The sequence below is a fragment of the Thunnus albacares genome, chromosome 14, assembly GCF_914725855.1.
Source record: "Thunnus albacares chromosome 14, fThuAlb1.1, whole genome shotgun sequence".
Lineage (NCBI taxonomy): Eukaryota > Metazoa > Chordata > Actinopteri > Scombriformes > Scombridae > Thunnus > Thunnus albacares.
Window position 1 is genome coordinate 5,661,806 of NC_058119.1, and position 18,563 is coordinate 5,680,368.

General features: G+C 41.6%; 1 protein-coding gene across 3 annotated transcripts in view; it reads right to left on the reverse strand.

Moving 5' to 3' along the window:
- ttc7a (tetratricopeptide repeat domain 7A) overlaps positions 1–18,563 on the reverse strand; it is a 58,375-nt gene that overhangs the window by 19,293 nt on the left and 20,519 nt on the right. For all 3 annotated transcript variants that reach the window (XM_044373035.1, XM_044373034.1, XM_044373036.1), the window contains 9 exons: positions 18,303–18,407; positions 15,224–15,341; positions 14,444–14,501; positions 13,955–14,027; positions 13,712–13,872; positions 6,994–7,110; positions 5,273–5,385; positions 4,511–4,645; positions 832–1,034 (listed from right to left, as the gene is read on the reverse strand). In XM_044373035.1, coding sequence (XP_044228970.1) covers positions 832–1,034; positions 4,511–4,645; positions 5,273–5,385; positions 6,994–7,110; positions 13,712–13,872; positions 13,955–14,027; positions 14,444–14,501; positions 15,224–15,341; positions 18,303–18,407 — 1,083 coding nt within the window. The remainder of the gene's footprint in view (positions 1–831; positions 1,035–4,510; positions 4,646–5,272; positions 5,386–6,993; positions 7,111–13,711; positions 13,873–13,954; positions 14,028–14,443; positions 14,502–15,223; positions 15,342–18,302; positions 18,408–18,563) is intronic.

An 18,563-nucleotide genomic window follows, 5' to 3' on the forward strand; every position in this document is an offset into this window, starting at 1 on the left:
AGATCTTTACACACCAAGTTATAGCATCATAACTGGTTAAAATTCTGTGAATAATGAAAAACATTCATTATCAATGTTGTAATTCATTCAGAACTTGGAGCAACCATTTTCTGTGTGATGTAGACAAAGACTAATGCTGCAAAGACCACTTCTCTCTTCCTTTGTTGTATTATTATGCAACATTATAGCACTGTATTACTGCCCTCCACATAACAGTGAAGTGTCATCATTTTCATAAGACACCAGATATTAACACTTTGAGACGCAATAGCTTGGTATGTAAAGATCTTGTATGATGACATATATGTGTAACTACATGTTCTTAGCCAACTGGCTGGAGTGTGTGGTGTGCTGGGGGCAGGTTGAGGAGAACTGACAGAATTGAGTTTTGTGTAAGTTTTAATTTAATTTAGTGGATTTGAGAAAAACATTTCTTATGTGTGGGAGTTTGTGTGTATTAGTACATGACTGCTTGCGTGACTCTGACTTGATTTTGAAGTTCTTGCGTAACATACACTGTAATGTAATTGAGTGAACTCAAGTAAAGCATTTAAAATGTGTGCATGGATGTGTGTGTGCAGTTGTATGCACCCCAGCATACAACTGCACACATACACACACACGCACACGAGTGTGCGTGCACATGTTTGAACCGCATCTTACGTCAATGGTAATTTAATAGACTCCATTAAAGCACTTAAACTATATTAGTGTATCTATGCATGTCGTGTGTGTCTGTATGTGTGTACTGACCACTGACTGTGTGTGTGTGTGACAGAGCAGAATGTTACATAAATCCTAATTTGATTTAGCAGCCTGTATAGCTCTCACCATGTGGACCAGTATGTGCTCTCCTGTGGGATGGATGGCCAGGGCCTCGTCATACAGGCTTTTGGCTTCGTCCAGTTGGCCCCGGAGCTCGGCTAGGCGGCCCTGCTGCAGTCGCACTGAGTGTGAGTTGGGGAAGAGCGAGCTGGCCTCAGCTATGCAAAACTGAGCCTCCTTTAGCCGGCCATCCACCATGAACAACTCCCCTACAGGTGGAGATGGAGAGAGAAAGGAGAGTAGGAGGTAGGGATTTAGAAAGGAGGGAAAGGAAGTAGGAAGAGAGGAAGAGAGGTTAGAAGATGGAGAAAAAGAAGGGGGGGGGGGGGGGGGGGGGGGTACAGGAGAGAAAAAGGAAAATAGTAACGGAGGGAAGATGGGGCAAAGGGAGAAAGGACAAAGAGCAAAAGAGGAGAAGGGAAGGGGGTAAGGGGAAAAAAGAGTAAGAAAAGGAGGAATGAAGGAAAGATGGAGAAAAGGATCATCAGGAGAAAGAGAGAAAGGAGGAGAGAAGTGTATTAATCCCAACAAAAACTGGTGAAAGTGAGAGAGATGACCTCACTGTGAGTTCACCAGCATCATGTTAAAATGTAAACTGTGCAGTGCTGAAATACACAAAAAACTACACTTGGACGGACATCCACACACACGCACACACACACACACACACACACACACTCACACACACACACATAAGGACAGCACGAAAGTAAGAGTGGGAGCGATGTAGTTCCTGGGAAGTCATGAAACTCTTGCCTAAATATGGCCATCGCATACTAAAGCTGCCTGCCTCCTTTCTCTGCTGCTGCTGGGAAGATGAGGACAAACCCCAGACACACACACATACACACACACACACACACACACACAAACACACACTCACACATAGAATCACGCCTACAAGCACTACACTGTCCAATAAGACCTCAGACAAAGAGCTGATTAGAGAACCCTCCCCTGAGGCTGGAGCAAACCAATGTGTGGACAGGATGCCTGCACAGGAGGCTGTCAGTCATTCTCATGAGCGGACGCTGGGTCAACACCCAGAGAAACCCTGAGAAAGAAAGCCTTCAGCTCTAAACACTTATACCACTGAGTGTGTGTATATTACAGAAAGACAGTAAACTGAGTTGTGCAAATACATTGTATGCACCGTCTGCTCCTGAACGCCGTGTGAACCCATGTGTGTGTTTGGTAGCGGATGTTTTGTTTGTTTACCTGTGTCTCATAGATGCACAGATGGGAAATACTTGCATGCATGCTACCTCTGTGAGATGAAAAAGAGCCATTTCCCAGCCTCAGGGTTTGCTTTCATAGCTTCATTTCGGGGAAAAAGGATTCAGTGAATGCCGGCTATAGTTATGTAAGGCCTTTCCCTGCTCTTCACCTGAGCTCAGAAAAAAAACTATTAGATCAGTGCATGCATGTATACAGTCCCTTTATATGTTTGCAGGTATGTATGAGGTTGCATATGGCTAAGTGTATCCCTTGTAAAGAGCCTCGTGTGTAAATGCTTTTTCCTATGTGGCTGATCAGGATGTGAGATTGAGAGAGGAAGTGACCGATGAGAAGAGGAATGCTGGGAAGGAGAGGGGACCGGGGCTCGGCCGCCCCTGGTCTCACATGTACACGCACGCACACATACACATATGCACACACACACACACACACACACACACACACAAATGCACACATATAGTTTAGTTCAAATCAGCAGCAAGCATGTTCTATTTTGTCTGTTCTCAGCAGAGGAATAGTAGGGTTCAAAGGTTGGACGTAGAAAATAACCTTCAAATTACAGCAGGCCACAGGGGACGTGACCCCCATGCACGGCCCCTCCACCCATCCCATCCCCAGCAGCCAGCTAGCGTACTGTAACACACTGGTATGCTGCTGGTTGCATCATTGCTCTCTCCGAGTCTCTCTTGGCTGCTGTGTGAATTCCTGTTCCCATTCTCGTGCTTCATCCACTCCAGCTGAGTGGATGGATGTGGGGTTGTTTGTGCGGAGCATCTCTATACTCCTCTCCCTTCATTCCCTGCTAATGCTCTGCTCTCCTGTGAACTTCTACAGGCAGACTGAAGGCTGAAGGGGTGGAAGTAATAGCGGTATGCATCACTGCCATTCTGCCCTTAATAGAGCAGTGGCCGCATGTATGCAGGTACGGTGTGCACTCCTACATAAGGTATGCAGTATTCAGCTGGACAGAAATGGTTCTATCCAATAAATTGTTAAAATCTCTCTTGTTTGTGAAGGCAGAGATAGCAGAAAATGGCTGCGGTAATCACGTTCAATTATGTAGTATTAAACACAAAGAAGGTTACAAATAGATCATCTCCAGTGGAAATGGTTTTGTTGTATAACTACTGGATATCCTTATATCACAGGGTTTTCCACACATTAATTCCTGTGACGGCAGCATTCAAAACGTGAATAAATGTGTGCTCACGCTGCACCAAGTGCATAAACAATGTTTTCATTCCCCGGAGAAACTGAGGCTCAGCTGAGCTTGTAAGCAGGTCAGTAAGCTGTGTAAGATAGTCAGGCTGCACAGTTTTTATAGTAGCATCTGCATAGGACAGTCTGTGTGGGGAGGATTTTCATTCAAAGAATGCCATCAGATATTCTAATTTACCTTTTAGTTGATCTGGATTAGTTTAGATGCATCATTTCCTCTATAGCAGCATAAAAGGGTCTGTGGTGAGAGAGGGTTTCTATCCCTGCTGAGACCGTTAACTATTGAGGTATATTTGAGTAATATGCTTAACTGAAGGCACATGTGGTCCAAGAATTGATCCTTGAGGTACACCACATGTTCCCTCTCTGGTTGACGAGATTAAATCATAACTTTCCTGTTTGGGAGGACAAAAATCCACTGAAGCCACTGAACAGATGAGAGTGGTGAGATTACCAGTGTCAAATACCACAACAAGGTTATACAAGATCAGTATGGAGCACTCTCCTGAATCACCTGTTATGAGACTTCAGTAACTGGTTGGCAACTCTAAGAGCTGTTTTTTTTTCATTAAAATTTTCTTGCAAAACTACCTTGTGCAGAATTTTTGTCACGCGAGAAATAATTGCAAGATTGGTCTACTTTTTTGTGAAAAGGGATCAAGGCCATGTTCTTTCAGTAGCAGCCAAAAAGAAGATGTATGAAGATAATCAAGAACAGATCCAGTCGGAGGGTATCCAAAGAAATTGTCAAAAGACAAACAAATAGACTAGACAGAGTTAACAGAGTTAACAAACTAAATGACACATGGATGTGGACGCAACCATTCTCTAAGTATCGTTTTTATACATTTATGGCTGTAGTCTTTTTGATGAAAGTTACAGAGCAGGCAGCCTTTCAATGGCTGAAGTCAATGTCTTGTTCATTTTGCAATTGCCAGTGGGATTATTATTCACTAGGAAAAACAAAACCATGGAAACTGATTACTGTCGATTGCCAAAAGTTTCCTCATAAAAGTATTTCAGCTTATTGTAAATAAATACAACGGCAGAGTTTCTCTGTCCTCTCAGTTCAACAGCAAATAAACTGACATATACTATATGATTGCATGGTTACTGACCCTGCGCCCCAATCAAGGATGAAAAGAAAGTTTCTGTTAATACAAAGAGTATCACATCCAATTTTCCAAGGTATTTAAAAATGTATAAGTCATGTATGCTGCTATCATACCAGCCTGCAGCCAAATGCGTTCCAGGGTCGTCCAGATGTAGGTGGGTCCTTGGCGACGGGAGGAGCTGATGTCTGACACTTCAGAGAGTGCTGCTTCCAAACGAGACACTGCAATTGAGGAAGGGTTCAGCGAACCTAACAGTGAAAGGACAGGAAATACAAACTGTTAGAATGATAGCACAAATTGAAAAATTGTGGTTCCTTTTTAGGAGACAGCAGGAAACTAAATCCTGTTTGGCATATTGATTACAGTTTAACAGAGTGAATACTTTGACATATGTTGGAGATACCGAATAATAAACACATGGAAACTATATTCAATTCAAAACCCTTCAAATATGACAAGGCTGATCATGAAACAGATATCATTTGTTCATTTCCCAAATAACACAATGACAGAATAGACAGCTGCTGAGAAAAACAAACATTCATTCTGAGTTCATTTTCAGAACATCAATAGATTTCCTGTGACTGAATGACCCCCCTGATCCTGCTAGAAACACAGGTGTGGTGGTGAGTCAGATCGTTGATATTTACAGAGCACATCTGCTCTCCAAAACTGGGTTGCAAACAGTCAAACAGTTTTAGTCCAGAATAGGTCAAATGTTGGGGGACTTAGACTGACCTACACATTCACCTTTCTGTCTGCTATTTACCTACCACCAGAGGGAAAGCAGGATGGGTTTGATTTAAAATAATCATTTCAAATATCTACAGTGACAGTCCCCTATAAAACAGATTTTAACTAGCGAGAGTGCAGACCAGTGGAGACGTCTTGGAAGTCAGGCAGGGTGAGGTGGATGGAGGGTTTCCTGGCTCCAGGGCTGACTTCTGGCCTCTCAGCCACCGGTATACTGCTGCTGTCATCTGTCTCACTGCAACACACATGCACACAACATTCACATGTACAGTACAGTACAAACATATGTGAACAAATCAGAATTATGAGCTTTCTGAATTATTCATCAAACTATTCTCTGACAAGTTATTTTGGATTTATCCATTAATGGCCAAGTCATTTGAAAAAAATTCCAAACTTATTCTCTGACTTGGTTCTCTGTTCTGTAAAGCCAATCAGGGCCCGGATTGTGCACAGGAGGACCAATCAAGTTCTGGCGCTTTACTGTGTTTGCGCACTTCATTTTCTTACAAAGCAGCTAACAAGGATGTTACACACTACAACAGCATGTTTTCAACAGTGCTTGAGATTATTTACACAAGTCATACATAAATGCGTGAATTTAAAGATGAACAAAATACATTTTTCCAAAATTTAACCATAAATTTTATAATAAAATTATTGCTGTCTCTTCTGTCTCATGTCAGTGACCTAATTCCTCTTGATGTGTATTGTGGAGATCAGCAAATATCAGGTTAAAGTTCAGTTTAGTGATACTTAAGCCGCTAAACCTGGCAGAAAATCAGTGTAGTGCACATTGTGTTAGCTAGCGCAGAATTGGAAATAATAGCCTTGCTCTGTACAATGTCGAACTTGCACTTAAAGCCCTTTCACTGCTCTGTGACTGAGGTCAAAGGAGCTGAAAAGAGCTTGAAATTGTGCGCAATCACAAGTTCTGAAACCTCAAAATTGATGATTTTATCAGACATCATAAATTACACTGTCAAAACTGCCAACTAAGTTCAGAAACATTAGTCATTTTTTAGCTTGTTTCTTTTTTTTTTTTTTTTTTTTTTTAAAGATTTTTACAGTCAGCCACTGTGCTAAACAGCTAGCTCCCTCATTTCAGTGATCTGATGCTGTTTGATGGTGTCTGTTTATAACTTGTATACAATGATGACTATCTACAGGATTCTACAGGCTTGACAGTAAAAGCAAAGAAAAAGAAAGATAAGAACAGAACAAGAAGAGAAAGCATCAGCAGAAATTGATTAACTGTATTATTGTTTCTAATTTGTCCGTGAAAATGTTTGATTTGATGTGATATGCACTCATGTATTTTCTATCCTAACTCCCTGCATTGATTTTTGTGTAGAGCAACAAAGTAAGAGTACATTTTTTCAAGAAAGACTTTTTGTTATGCCTTTGCAGATAGAAATATTATAATTCCTGTGAAAGGTTCCACAGTATCTGCAATCCACCTGTTCCTATAAAAATACTGAAAATGTGAGGACCTTGATATTATATATTCATACTACCTTTAGGGTTTCTGTCACTATGATGAATAATAAAGAATTTTACTGCATATCAGTTTTGCTATGATGTGCAAACTTTGTAGCTCACTATCTCAAAACCAATCAGATTGCAGATAGATCCTTATAATTCCAAGGTCACGATATATCAGAAATGCATGAATACACATAGGCATAAACATAGACACACGCACTATGGGTAATCAATACCACAGCAGCAAAAGCTTCCCTCTCCCAGCCTCATCATGCGTAGCAGTAAAACACGCATGAGCAGTGAGGTATTGCACATGCTACTGTATATGATAAACAAAGAAGCACATATGCACACTCACTTGGACCGGCTGACATCATAGCGGCTTTGCCAGCGTTGCAGCATTTCCTCACAGGTCTGCAGGGCTGCAGCTGGGCCAAACAGGGCCTCTTCAAGCTTAACCTTTGTGAACAGCAAACTAGACCAAAAAACACACAGGCATGTTTGTTTAATCTTATGCTGCTTTTCATTGTTTTATTCCCACATCATGTTCTTACAGTATGTACACTTAAAACACAGTGCAATGGACCTGATGCACAATATGTGTTGTGTTTGTACCCCTACGGAAATCAAACTATAAACTAAGTAAATTAACCTGAAGGAAGGTTTAGTTGAGCCAAAACCCAGTCAAACTTGTTCTTATTGTTACTGATCACATTAGCTATGAACACAAAACATCATTTCCAGAGGACACATTAATAGTTGTCAGTGTCCCCTACTGAAACAGCACATCTAACTTGAAACCTGTTCTGCTGAAGAGAGCTGGAAAGAAGCTGATATTTTCTCATGCTGCCGACAGCTGCTTATTTGGTTATAAAAATAAAGGAGCGTGTAAATCTGCATACATGTTCACAGTTATGTCTACGTGTAAGTGTTTGAGCTTCTACAGTAGCTGTGTAAGTGCTTAGGACCCATCAACATCTCACTGATGCATGCGGACAGAGGCACATGTGGATCAATAGGAAACATACAGGGGGTAAAGCTAGTTGTCAACAACAAGCTTCAAGTGTGTGTGCACGTGTGTGCGGGTGTGTGTGTGTGTTGCGGTGTGTTGAGAGGTTGATGAGTAGAAGCCATGGAGTGTTTCCGCTCAGCCCTTTTAGTTGAAGACAACTGGTTAAGTGATGTGGGAGTCTCTGATGTGAACGCGTGTGTGTTTGTGTGATCATGTGTGTCTGTGTGTATGTGTGTGTGTGTGTGTAGTAATTGCCAGAAGGGGCTCTCAGAGGATGCAGTCTGTCATAGGCATCACTCATCCATGAGTGTGAGGAGAGAGGGAGAGGGAGAGAAAGAGAAAGAGACAGAGAGACTATGGTGTTCACCACATCTGACGCCAGCCTGCCTAGCTGTCCACTGCCTCCCTGTTGTTGAAGGCTCCTCCAATTATTCTGTACTCTCCTGTCAGAGGATGAGGAGGGGGGAGGAGAGAGAAAGGGAGGGAGGGAGGGAGGGAGATAGGGAAGGAGGAAGGGAAGGACGGAAAGGTGGATGAAAGGGTGGAGGAAGGGTGAGGATCAATAACAGAGCGAGACAAGCTCGTGTCAGGGGAGAAAACTCTCGGTGAAATGCGCCTCGTTACCGACTCACTTGTCGCTGGACGATTGGGGAAGGGTGCGTGTGTGTGGAGGGTGTGGGGAGAAGATGGAAGGATGTTGGAAAAGAAAAAAAAAGAAAGTGTGTGTGGGAGGAAGGGGGTTGGATTTTCTGACGTGTGGATGACAAGTTCTGCCAAGGGACCTTGTGTTAAGGATACACCTGCCAGTAAGGGTCCACTGGAGTGTGTGCGTGTGATTGCATGCGTCTCTTGGCTCCCCATTACCAGTGTGGCAAAGCGTTTAGATGCATTTCTATGATGTAAATCCATCCTAGTGTTGAAATGTGACAAGGTGTATGTGTGTGGGTGTGTATCATGTTTTATGTTAAAGCACATAAACTGAGTTTACTGCAAATTCTCAAATAAAACTACTATTCAAAACTATTCAAATGGCAGAGTTTAAAATAATATCTGTAGTTAAATACAAATACCGCTCTTATTCACAAATTAATTCAAATTGCCTATACTTAGCTCTTTTTTCTATATGTGTTAATTTCCCATCAGTGAAACTCAACACTTCCTGCAGATGTTTCATATTAAAAGACTACAACTGAAAAGATGTTTTCTGCGCACTGAAATGTGAAAGCTCCCCCAAAATGTCACTGATTAGAGGAAAAAAATGCAGATGTTTGCTCATTCTAAAAATGTACAGTATGTTACAAAGAATGTCAAAAAATGTGGATCACATATGTATAAGTCAGGTATGAGCTACGTTCCTTACTTTTAGGACGTTGTATTTTTTTTTATAATATATAGTAATGTGTAAGTGTTTGAGTAAAATGGGTGGTATTTTGTATCATATGATCTTCGAATTGAAGGTGGAATTGTCATTTTTCTTTCTGTATATAGAACCTATATAGGTCGAATCAGTACATTTTTCTTTTTTGAAACTTGGAAATTTCAGTGTGTGGACAAAGTCTTCTTTTCACTTTGTATTCTGTTTTTTTCATGCACCTGTACCCAACTGGGGTTGGATGTGCACTCTGTCTGCCCTCTTCACATTAAAAGCCTATAAGGAGAGGGAGGGTTTATGCCCTTAGAGCCTCTGGATGGCTTTTAATTTGAAACATCTGTGCAGGAAGTTTTAAGATTCATTGACAGTATCTTAACATGGATCAAAAGTAGAACCTATTATGAAGAAACATTGAGAAAGATTTGAATTAACAATATGAACAGCAGATTAAAACAGTGGGAGAAGATTAGAAAACAGAGAAATTTCTTTGTAAAATATAATACACCTATAAAAACAGGAAGAATCAGGAGTAAAGGCCTGTCACTGATATAAGCCTGCTTCAGATAAAGGCCTGGCTTTCTCTGTGAGGGCACTATTATTTACACCTACGTCTGCAATTTACTCACATTGTAAGCCACCATGAGTCTTTACAACATGAATTCATTGTGCACATCATAGTAAGTAGTATCAAATCTAAGTCATCCGAGGATAGAGTCTATTCCATCTTGTTATACACCACTTGATCGCAGCTAGTGTTCCCTCACAGCTCCAGCAAAAAGATAGATTTCATCAAGATTACACCACTCAAAACTACACATCAGATTACAAAGGCTGTCATTTCCAGCCTCCTGGGAATGAACCGGTTGTATACAGAGCGTTGTGTCGGAGGACGGATGGCAGCGAGCAGTGTAGCTCAGTGCAAACGCTTGGTGGTAGCCAGCTAAGAGCAGTGAGTGTCAGCGTAAACGCCATATAAAAATAGCTAATAATGTTCCCTTGAAAAAGTGGTACATCTACAGTATTACTCATTCTGCACTCCCACAGATCAGAGTGTGTATTCTCTACAGGCACATGGGTGCACGCAGGCACACAAGTGCACACACACATATATACCCAAGTATATATATACTGTATATGTACAGTACATGCATAGAGATTAACACACACAAGCCTGTGCGGACATGTTTGCTTTGTGTAGTAGAGCATAAGCCTGGCATGCATGTGCATGCCAATACACACACTCGTACAGATGCACGCACACACACACTCGCTCATGCTGTAACATCCCGTTAGATGAATGCAGAATCAAAGGCTGGGATTAATCATTCTCTTTAGTACAAACTGTGAGACCACAATCACTCTCTCTCTCCTTCCCTCTCTCTCTTCCACACACATACAACCCTCCCCCCTCTCTCTCCCTCTCTTCCTTTCTCCCTCTCTTGCCTCAGCTCTCTCAATCTGTAGCAGAATCCCATTTCACATTGAAATGCATGCCTGTTTACTGGGTGATTAAAATTTCAAAGAAAAGGCAGAATCGGAGACGAGAGAGATAAAAAAGATGAGAGGCAAGGAGAGAAAGAGAGGGTGAGAAAGAAAGCGAGGAAGAGATAGAGAAGGAGAGAGAAAGAGACAGAAGCCGGGGGTAGAGGATGTGGGAGAAAAGGAGGAAGGAGAAATTCGGTATGCTACAGCGAGCTGACAGTTTGCTGTGGTGCAGAGGCAGTGGCTAACAAGGATCACACACATGCATGCACACACACAGTGACACACAAACATGCATGTGCAAGATTACGATCTTGTAGACACATGCACCCCCACTTCCTTCCCATCCCTACCTCACACAAATACACACACACACATACACACACACACACACACACACACACACACACGCAACTGTTGTGGAATGCCCAACACCGCACACGATACAAGCTTTGATCTCGGATGCTCGCTCACACATCCCAAGCAAATGATATTCAATGAGCTTGTTACAGGGAAAACACCCTCTTTCAGTATCTCGCTTTCTCTCTTTCCACATCTATCTCTCGATCTGTCTCGATCTCTCTGATTCTGACTCTGAGGTCTGCAACTCGGCCTTACTAGCTCAACAGAGCCCGAGGATACTGATAAATTCTATTCGGGTTTGGACCCATTTACATGAGCATACTGCAGGTTTGAGTTATATCAAGAATTGCTTTCACTATTTCAGTTATAGGGATACATTATTTACAATGTGTATTGATAATCTCCTTTTCTTGTTTGAGCCATTCTTCTCCATCTTCATGTAATCAAACATGCACAGGTGTAATTTTGGAGATGATCGCATGACAGTTCATAATAGTTTGTGTTTTGGGTATAATGTTAACATGGCCGTTTCAAACTCCTAGCAGGAAGTCTGATGAACTAATCCGCTTGTTTGACACACAGCCACATGAAATGCTGTAGAGATTTCTGAGGGATGCGAATGGGCATTTGCCTGTTTCAGATTTGAAGCAACATTAGCTTTCATTTGGAGTCATGTTTCTGGCTACCTGGTGAATTAAGGTCCAATATTCTCTCTCCTTTTTGCCCTTGTTTTGGGTTGAGGGAAATATTTGGCTCTTTAGCTGCTTAATGCTCCACTATGTGGAAAAAGGAGACTGAACAAAAGCGAAACAGGTGAGGGCTGTAAAACCAAAACAAGGAGCTGAAAGAGGTTAAAACGCTCCGTAGAGCTAAGGAGAACTGCAGAGTCAGGTTATAATTTTACATCTTAGACATATGTTATTTGATACACTGTTCATAAAAAAAATATTGATGAGTGCAGCTTTAAGATATTACTCATAACTTCTTTGTTATGACAGATTTTAGAGCAACTGTTTAACATTACTCCTGTCCATGTTAGACAGGCTGCTTTAAAAGCAGACTAGACCTGCTACACACAAACCAGTTTACTCTTCAGCATTGTTATATTATATTATATTATATTATATTATATTATATTATATTATATTATATTATATTATATTATATTATATTATATTATATTATATTATATTATATTATATTATATTATATTATATTATATTATAGCTTGAGCCTAAATGAATGCCTGTACAGAACACTACTCTGCCTATCTCTCTCTCAAACATGCTTTACTGGCATGACAAACAAATGACTGCCAAAGCAGTCAAATTAAATGAGGTAGTCTAGACATCAACACATTATTAGTAACAGCTCAATAAATCTTAGAGATAATAACACGGTTAATGAACATTCAATAGCAATTCATTTGGATTCAGCTGTTCCATTCAGTAAACTACTGATATACAGATTTGTGGGTATCTCTCTCTCTTTCTCTCTGACTCAATGTCTCTCTCTCGCTCCATAACAACAGTTTGGGAACAACAACTGATGCTGCCTGCTCTACCCATATGACCTCATGGTTACCGGGGCGATGGGGATTCCTGGCGCAGAGAGCGATGTGATTGGCTGAGCCCGGAAAAGAGCACTTAAATGGGTCAAAGCAGTCAAGTGTCTCTACGGAGGAGGTGTGTGTGTGTCTCTATGTGTGTGATTGTGCATCTAGACAGAGAAAGAACAGATTTCATCTTCCAATTGTACATACAGCACAGAGCTCTTGTAATCATAAAACCATCATCTTTCCTCAGTCCGCCCACTCTGTCTCTGTGTTTTCTTCCTGTCCCACTCTTATGTCCGTCCTTCCCTTCATTGTTTCATCAATTTTCTTGTTTTTCTGCATTTCATCTCTCTTCCTCTCCCTCCTGATGTATGGATGTACCCCATCTGTCTGTGCTGGGACCGTGGAGGCCAACACTGACCCCAAATGGCTGTATTATGAAATGCTTTACTGTGCTTTGAAACGGAGAGAAAACACATCAGAAAGATGATGCAACATGCTTCCATATTATGGTTCGTGTGAAATAATTGGCTTGGACAGTTAATGGTGTCCACATCTGATGTGATAGAGCCTCCTCCACAGCTAATGAATATCTTTTTAATCTTTTAATATTTTCGTTCAGGGTGTCTGACTGGAACCATTTCTGTGAGATAATGGGAGGATCCTAAACCACAGTTTTTTGCCTATACTGCTGCTAAACAATTTCATTTTGAGATGGATTCTTATTTGGTGATATATGACATTACTTCTTTCAAACTTTTCACCTTAAACAAGAACAAAATTCTGGGGAAAAAACTGAACCATTATAATCCTTGTGATATTTTGCTATAAAATTAAATACAAATAATCAATATTCAAGATAATACAATGTCAAAATAAGAAATTACAGTAACTTGTGATAGTTACTATGTCAGGACGACGGTTCTGCCGAGAAAGCAGCATTAGGGCTCGGGTCAGAGCTGCAGTGTTAAAAGGGTAAGGGTGTATGAGGGGCATAGGTACCGCAATGCAGGCCTCTACTCTGGCACGTCTAAATAAGGCAGTGTGTGTGTGTGTGTGCTTGGCCTCCAACACAGTGAAGCAGAGACACCCTATCCCTACGGAGAGGACTAGTGTTAGTGCTGCACCACTCACTGGAGTTTCTTTCTCACACACACACACGCACATTAAAAAAAACATCATACAAAGTCTTAAAAGTCCACCCGTACAGCAATCGATTGATGCCCTACCCTCTACACTTCCACCAACATTTTCTGTTGCGTGTGTGTGTGGGATGGTATAGTGGGATTTACTTGAAGTTCTCGGGGTGCTGGCTGAGGGCCAGGCTCAGGGTGTCCAGGGCATGGCGGTGGTGTTTCTGAGCACTGAGCAGCAGGATCAGCAGGTGGAGGCAGTGCAAGTCATCTCCATGGAGAGACAAAGCCACCTGCAGGGGCTCCATGGCTGCCGATACCTGGAAGACACACATCACTTCTAATAATGTCTGTTGTCAATTAACAAAACACATAATAGATTTCCCATTTGTTTGCTTATACCTGGCGCACAAGAGCCAGCTGTAGAGACAGGTACATAGCAATCTGAGAATCCTGGGGGTCTAATGAATGAGCCCTGTGGAGGAGACAGAGACAGTTCATATTTGTGTCAGAGAAGGTTAGAATACCAGGTGTGCTTTGAGCTAAATGCTAACATGCTGATGTTTAGAAGGCATAATGTTTACTGTGTTCACCATCTTAGTTTAGCATGTTAGCATGCTAACATTCGCTAATTAGCACTAAACACAAAATACAGCTGATGATGATGGGAGTGTTTTTAGTTTTGCGTGTATTTGGTCAGTATTCGTTTGACCTGATGGTGGGGCTAAATGAAAATGTAAGGGGTCACCAAAGTTGTTACAATTCATCATGAAGGAAACATGGATGTCTGTACCAAATTCCATGGCTAGCTTGGCTAAAAATAATTTATGATGTAAACTACAACAAAAAACTGAGAAACGTGTAGTAGAGGATGGAAGAACTGGGATCTACCTGCTCAGAGCTTGTAGCGCCTTTTTGTTGAATTCATTCCGATCTGCTTTCAGAGTGGCTGCAAAAAGAGGATAGAAACAAAAGTTTACTTTAAATGGTATATGTTGTATAAAGTGTGAGCAATGAGGGTTCAACAAGTCCTTATAACTAATTGTTCCCTTCTAAAATGATCTATGTGACCCATAACCACAGAGGTTTTCTGATCTCTAGCTCTTATGGTTAAAGAAATGGTTTTGGAAATATGCTTATTTGCTGTCTGTACAGTAAATATAAAGCTATAGCCATGAGACAGTTAGCTTAGCTTAGCATAAAGACTGGACACAGCTTCTTATTTACCAGGCACATATGAGAGTGGTATTAATCTAATCTAAGTCTTGGCAAAAAAGCAAGTTAACATGTTTCCCAAAATGTCAAACTATTCCTTTAAGGTCTGGTTAGCTTTATACAACTGCTTGTGTAAGGTAATGGAAAGATTGCGGTCATAGTTAAAATAAACCAACACTGATTGGTGGTAGGAGACAGGATGCAAAGTGTGGTCTCCAGAGTTGAATCAGACACTTTGTACACCCAACCACCCCATTAACTCCTCCTTAAGAGGTTTTGTGGCTTTCAGTCTTTGCTTCTGAGAGACAACAGTCATTAATCACATGACCACTAGTGGCTGATTGTCGGGAAAATGTAAACATAGGTCGTTTTAAGCATTTGAACAAATGACCCATGCTGTCAGTTTTCTGGTGAGGACAGTCTCTGTGGATTTGTTATTGGTTTGTGCATCCTTACCATCAGAGGCCTGTAGACTACAGCAGAGTCCCACAGCCAGGTAGGCCCTGGGCAGAAATTCTCCAGCTTCCTCCCCCATAGACACCACAGTATGGGACAGAGCCTCAGCCTCTTTGAACTGGACACACACACATAAACACACACTCAATTATTAGCCTCTTAAGGATGTTTGCTTAAAAGAGAAGCAGAGATACTGAATTAATCTGATATTAAACACAAATCAGATTAGATCATGAGGCAAGTAACCTATAATATGAAAAAAATAAACGTCTTCGGAGCATTATGAGGACCTGCAACATGCTGTTGTGTACGAGAGTGCATGCAAGAAAAAGCCTTTGTTGCACTAAGACCCAAATGCGGTTGGTGTGTGGCAGGGAATGGAGTGTTGATGGTTGTGGCTGGTGTGAGTTTAATGCGAGGACAGTCCAAGTAGATTCAGCTGAAGGACAGCGCAGAGTTTGCTGAAGGACACACACACACACATACACACACGTTCGCCCACACACACGGCAGTAGACTGCGGGCGGTGCGTAGCTGTGCCGAGCTGAGGTGCTCTGAGCCGAAGAGAAAGTGTGTCACTACACAAGTGTGTGTGTGAGGTATGGCTGGTGGCGGGCGGGCAGGTGGGTAGGTGATGGCGGGGGGTAATGCCTTTGACGGCACGCCAGCGCACTAGCAAGCCAACTGCTTTGACACCCTTCATCCTCCTCCTCCTCCTCTTCCTCCCTTCATCCTCCTCCTCTGTTCTCTCTCTCTCTCTCTCTCTGAATCTAGTCCTTGCAAGTTCAAAGCCTGCACACAATAGCCAGTCATTTAAACACACAGCCCATCCATGCACATCTTAGGAGGATTAAGTTTTTTTTTCCCCTCTTTCTCCCTTGAATAGTGTGAAAGAAGAACATGTCGCTGTTGTCGGGTGAAAACCTTGCATCTGCAAAAACTGCTCTTCAGGAATTTAGAAAAGCAGCTTTGCTTTCAGATCGCCGGTTGGCAGTTTATGGTGATGTCATGGGTTTGGTGAGGGTTTCATATGCCTTAAGATCCTTTACAGTTTAATCTATGTGAGCACTATAAAAAAAAGCTAAATTTTTTTAAAGCAACAAGGAAATTATCATCAGTTTTGGTTTGATCTGTAGGCTAGTGGGCCTCTCCAGTGAGCATCAACAGCAGACAAAAGTACTGTAAAAAAAAAAAAATAAAAAAAAAAAAATAAATGTTGCTGGCTGGATAACAATCCAGACTGTCCAGTGGAGCTGATGGTGGATAATGGTGGCCCATTTATGTAATGCCCCACTGCTCTATGGCCATAGTGTCCCATTGTGATTAAGGCTGTAAGCTCCTTAGTTTCTCCGGCCTGCCATGATCTCCAGCCACTGACAGATGTGCTCTCTCCATTCGCCCCTGTTAGCTCCTCTTTTCTAATCTCTGACCCCTTTCTCTCGCTCTCTGTCTAACTCACCCTCACCCTCGCTCACCCTAAATACCACTGTTGATGTGACTTTCTCCCTCTTGCCCAGATCATGAACAGCAGGACTATCCAAGCTGGCCGGGCTTCATGACGATGTGAGTGACCCGAGTGTCAATCCGAAAACATTAGCGACACAGTGATGGTGTGTTATGACTCTCTCTGTGCACACTCGCTACATACACACATTCATAGCCCCACCATGTACACTGAATATTCTTTAAAGCTACTGTCCATGAATTTTAAAATGCTATGACCTTTTTACTTATCAACGTATTAAGCTGGGAGGGACATGAAAATGAACATGTGTGGACTGATTGTACATGATATGTGATTCCCCTGCATATTTGGAATATCTCATTTGTGCCAGATGGAAATGGATCCTTGCTACTATTCCTGTAATCCTGTGAGATACACTATGATATATTGCTGTTTGAATTTGATGAGTCTATATTCAGTTGATATTGACTGGGTGGTTACTTTAGTGGTCCCCAACCTGTTTTGCTTGTGACCTCTTAATACTTAATATGTCTACTTTTAACCCCCTGTCACAGTTTGATGTCCTGATGAGTGATTTTCCCCTCATAGACTGTGAGGTGACCTGAAGAGGTAAAACTATAAAGTATTTAACAAGGAGCATTACTGAGAGTCTAAAGCCACGCTAGCTGCTCTGTGAGGCTGTTCATAGGCAAAGCAGTGCTTCCAGCTAAATGCTAACATTAGCATGCTAACATGCAGTGACATGCTGATGGTTAGCAGGTATATGTTTACCATATTCACAATCTTAGTTTAGCATGTTAGCATATTAACATTCACTTATCATCACAAAACACAAAGTACAGCTGAGGCTGACAGGAATGGAAGTTTTTCAGGTATTTAGCCATAAACCAAAGTTTTGGACAAAGTAAAATGTAGACCTGAATCATCTAGGGATCACCAAACCTTTTTACAATTCACCCTGTAGGGAACCTTAAATGGCAATCCATCTAATAGTTGTTGAGACATTCCATTCAAAACCATAAATGTCAACCTGATGGTAAAACAAAATTCAAGGGATCAAGTCATTAGGATTAATCCTCTGGAGAGTTTTATGGCAAGTCATCCTATACTTGTTGAAGTATTTCAGTCTGGACCAAAGTGGTGGATCAACTGTCTTTGCGACCATCATTGCCAGACACAGAGCCATGCTGCTTGTGTGGCTAATTCGAGAAAGGTTTGAAAAATTAACATATTTTTCTATTATAGAACCTCCGAGTTGTGAACCACTGATGTACAGATCTGCTGCTATCTGCTCACTGAATAGAGGAGTGAGCAAGAGCAGTAAAAGCCACCACATGGCTGAACAGACAAGGAAAACAGCTCCACCTACAGAAACTTATCCATACCAAACTGTGAAACATCACAGCAACAAGTATCTCTGGGAAATGCAGTTCAAAAACATCAAAGCAAGAGCACTAACAGCAAAAAAGATTTATAGACAAAAAAGATACTCTTAATAGCTGTAAATGCCTTGACTCACAGGTCTGACTCTGCATATGTGTGTGTTTGAGTCCATGTGCATGTGTGTGTATTATGCTGTATATAAGTGTATGTGAATGTTGTGTTTGTATTCACCCAGTGCAGTTGACCAATGCAGACTTTAGCAGCCAACAGGGGCAATGAAGGATCCTCTGGTCTCATCCTGGCACACTCTTTAAATACAGATACAGCACCAACATCCTGGAACATACACACACACAAACACACAAAACAAATGTCAATGACAAATTGTGATTCATGTGAATGCAGCAGCCAGTTATCATGCAACCACAGATGACATGGATCGCTTTTAAACAAGTGTATCAAACACACATCAACTGTCCTTGCAAAACCCTA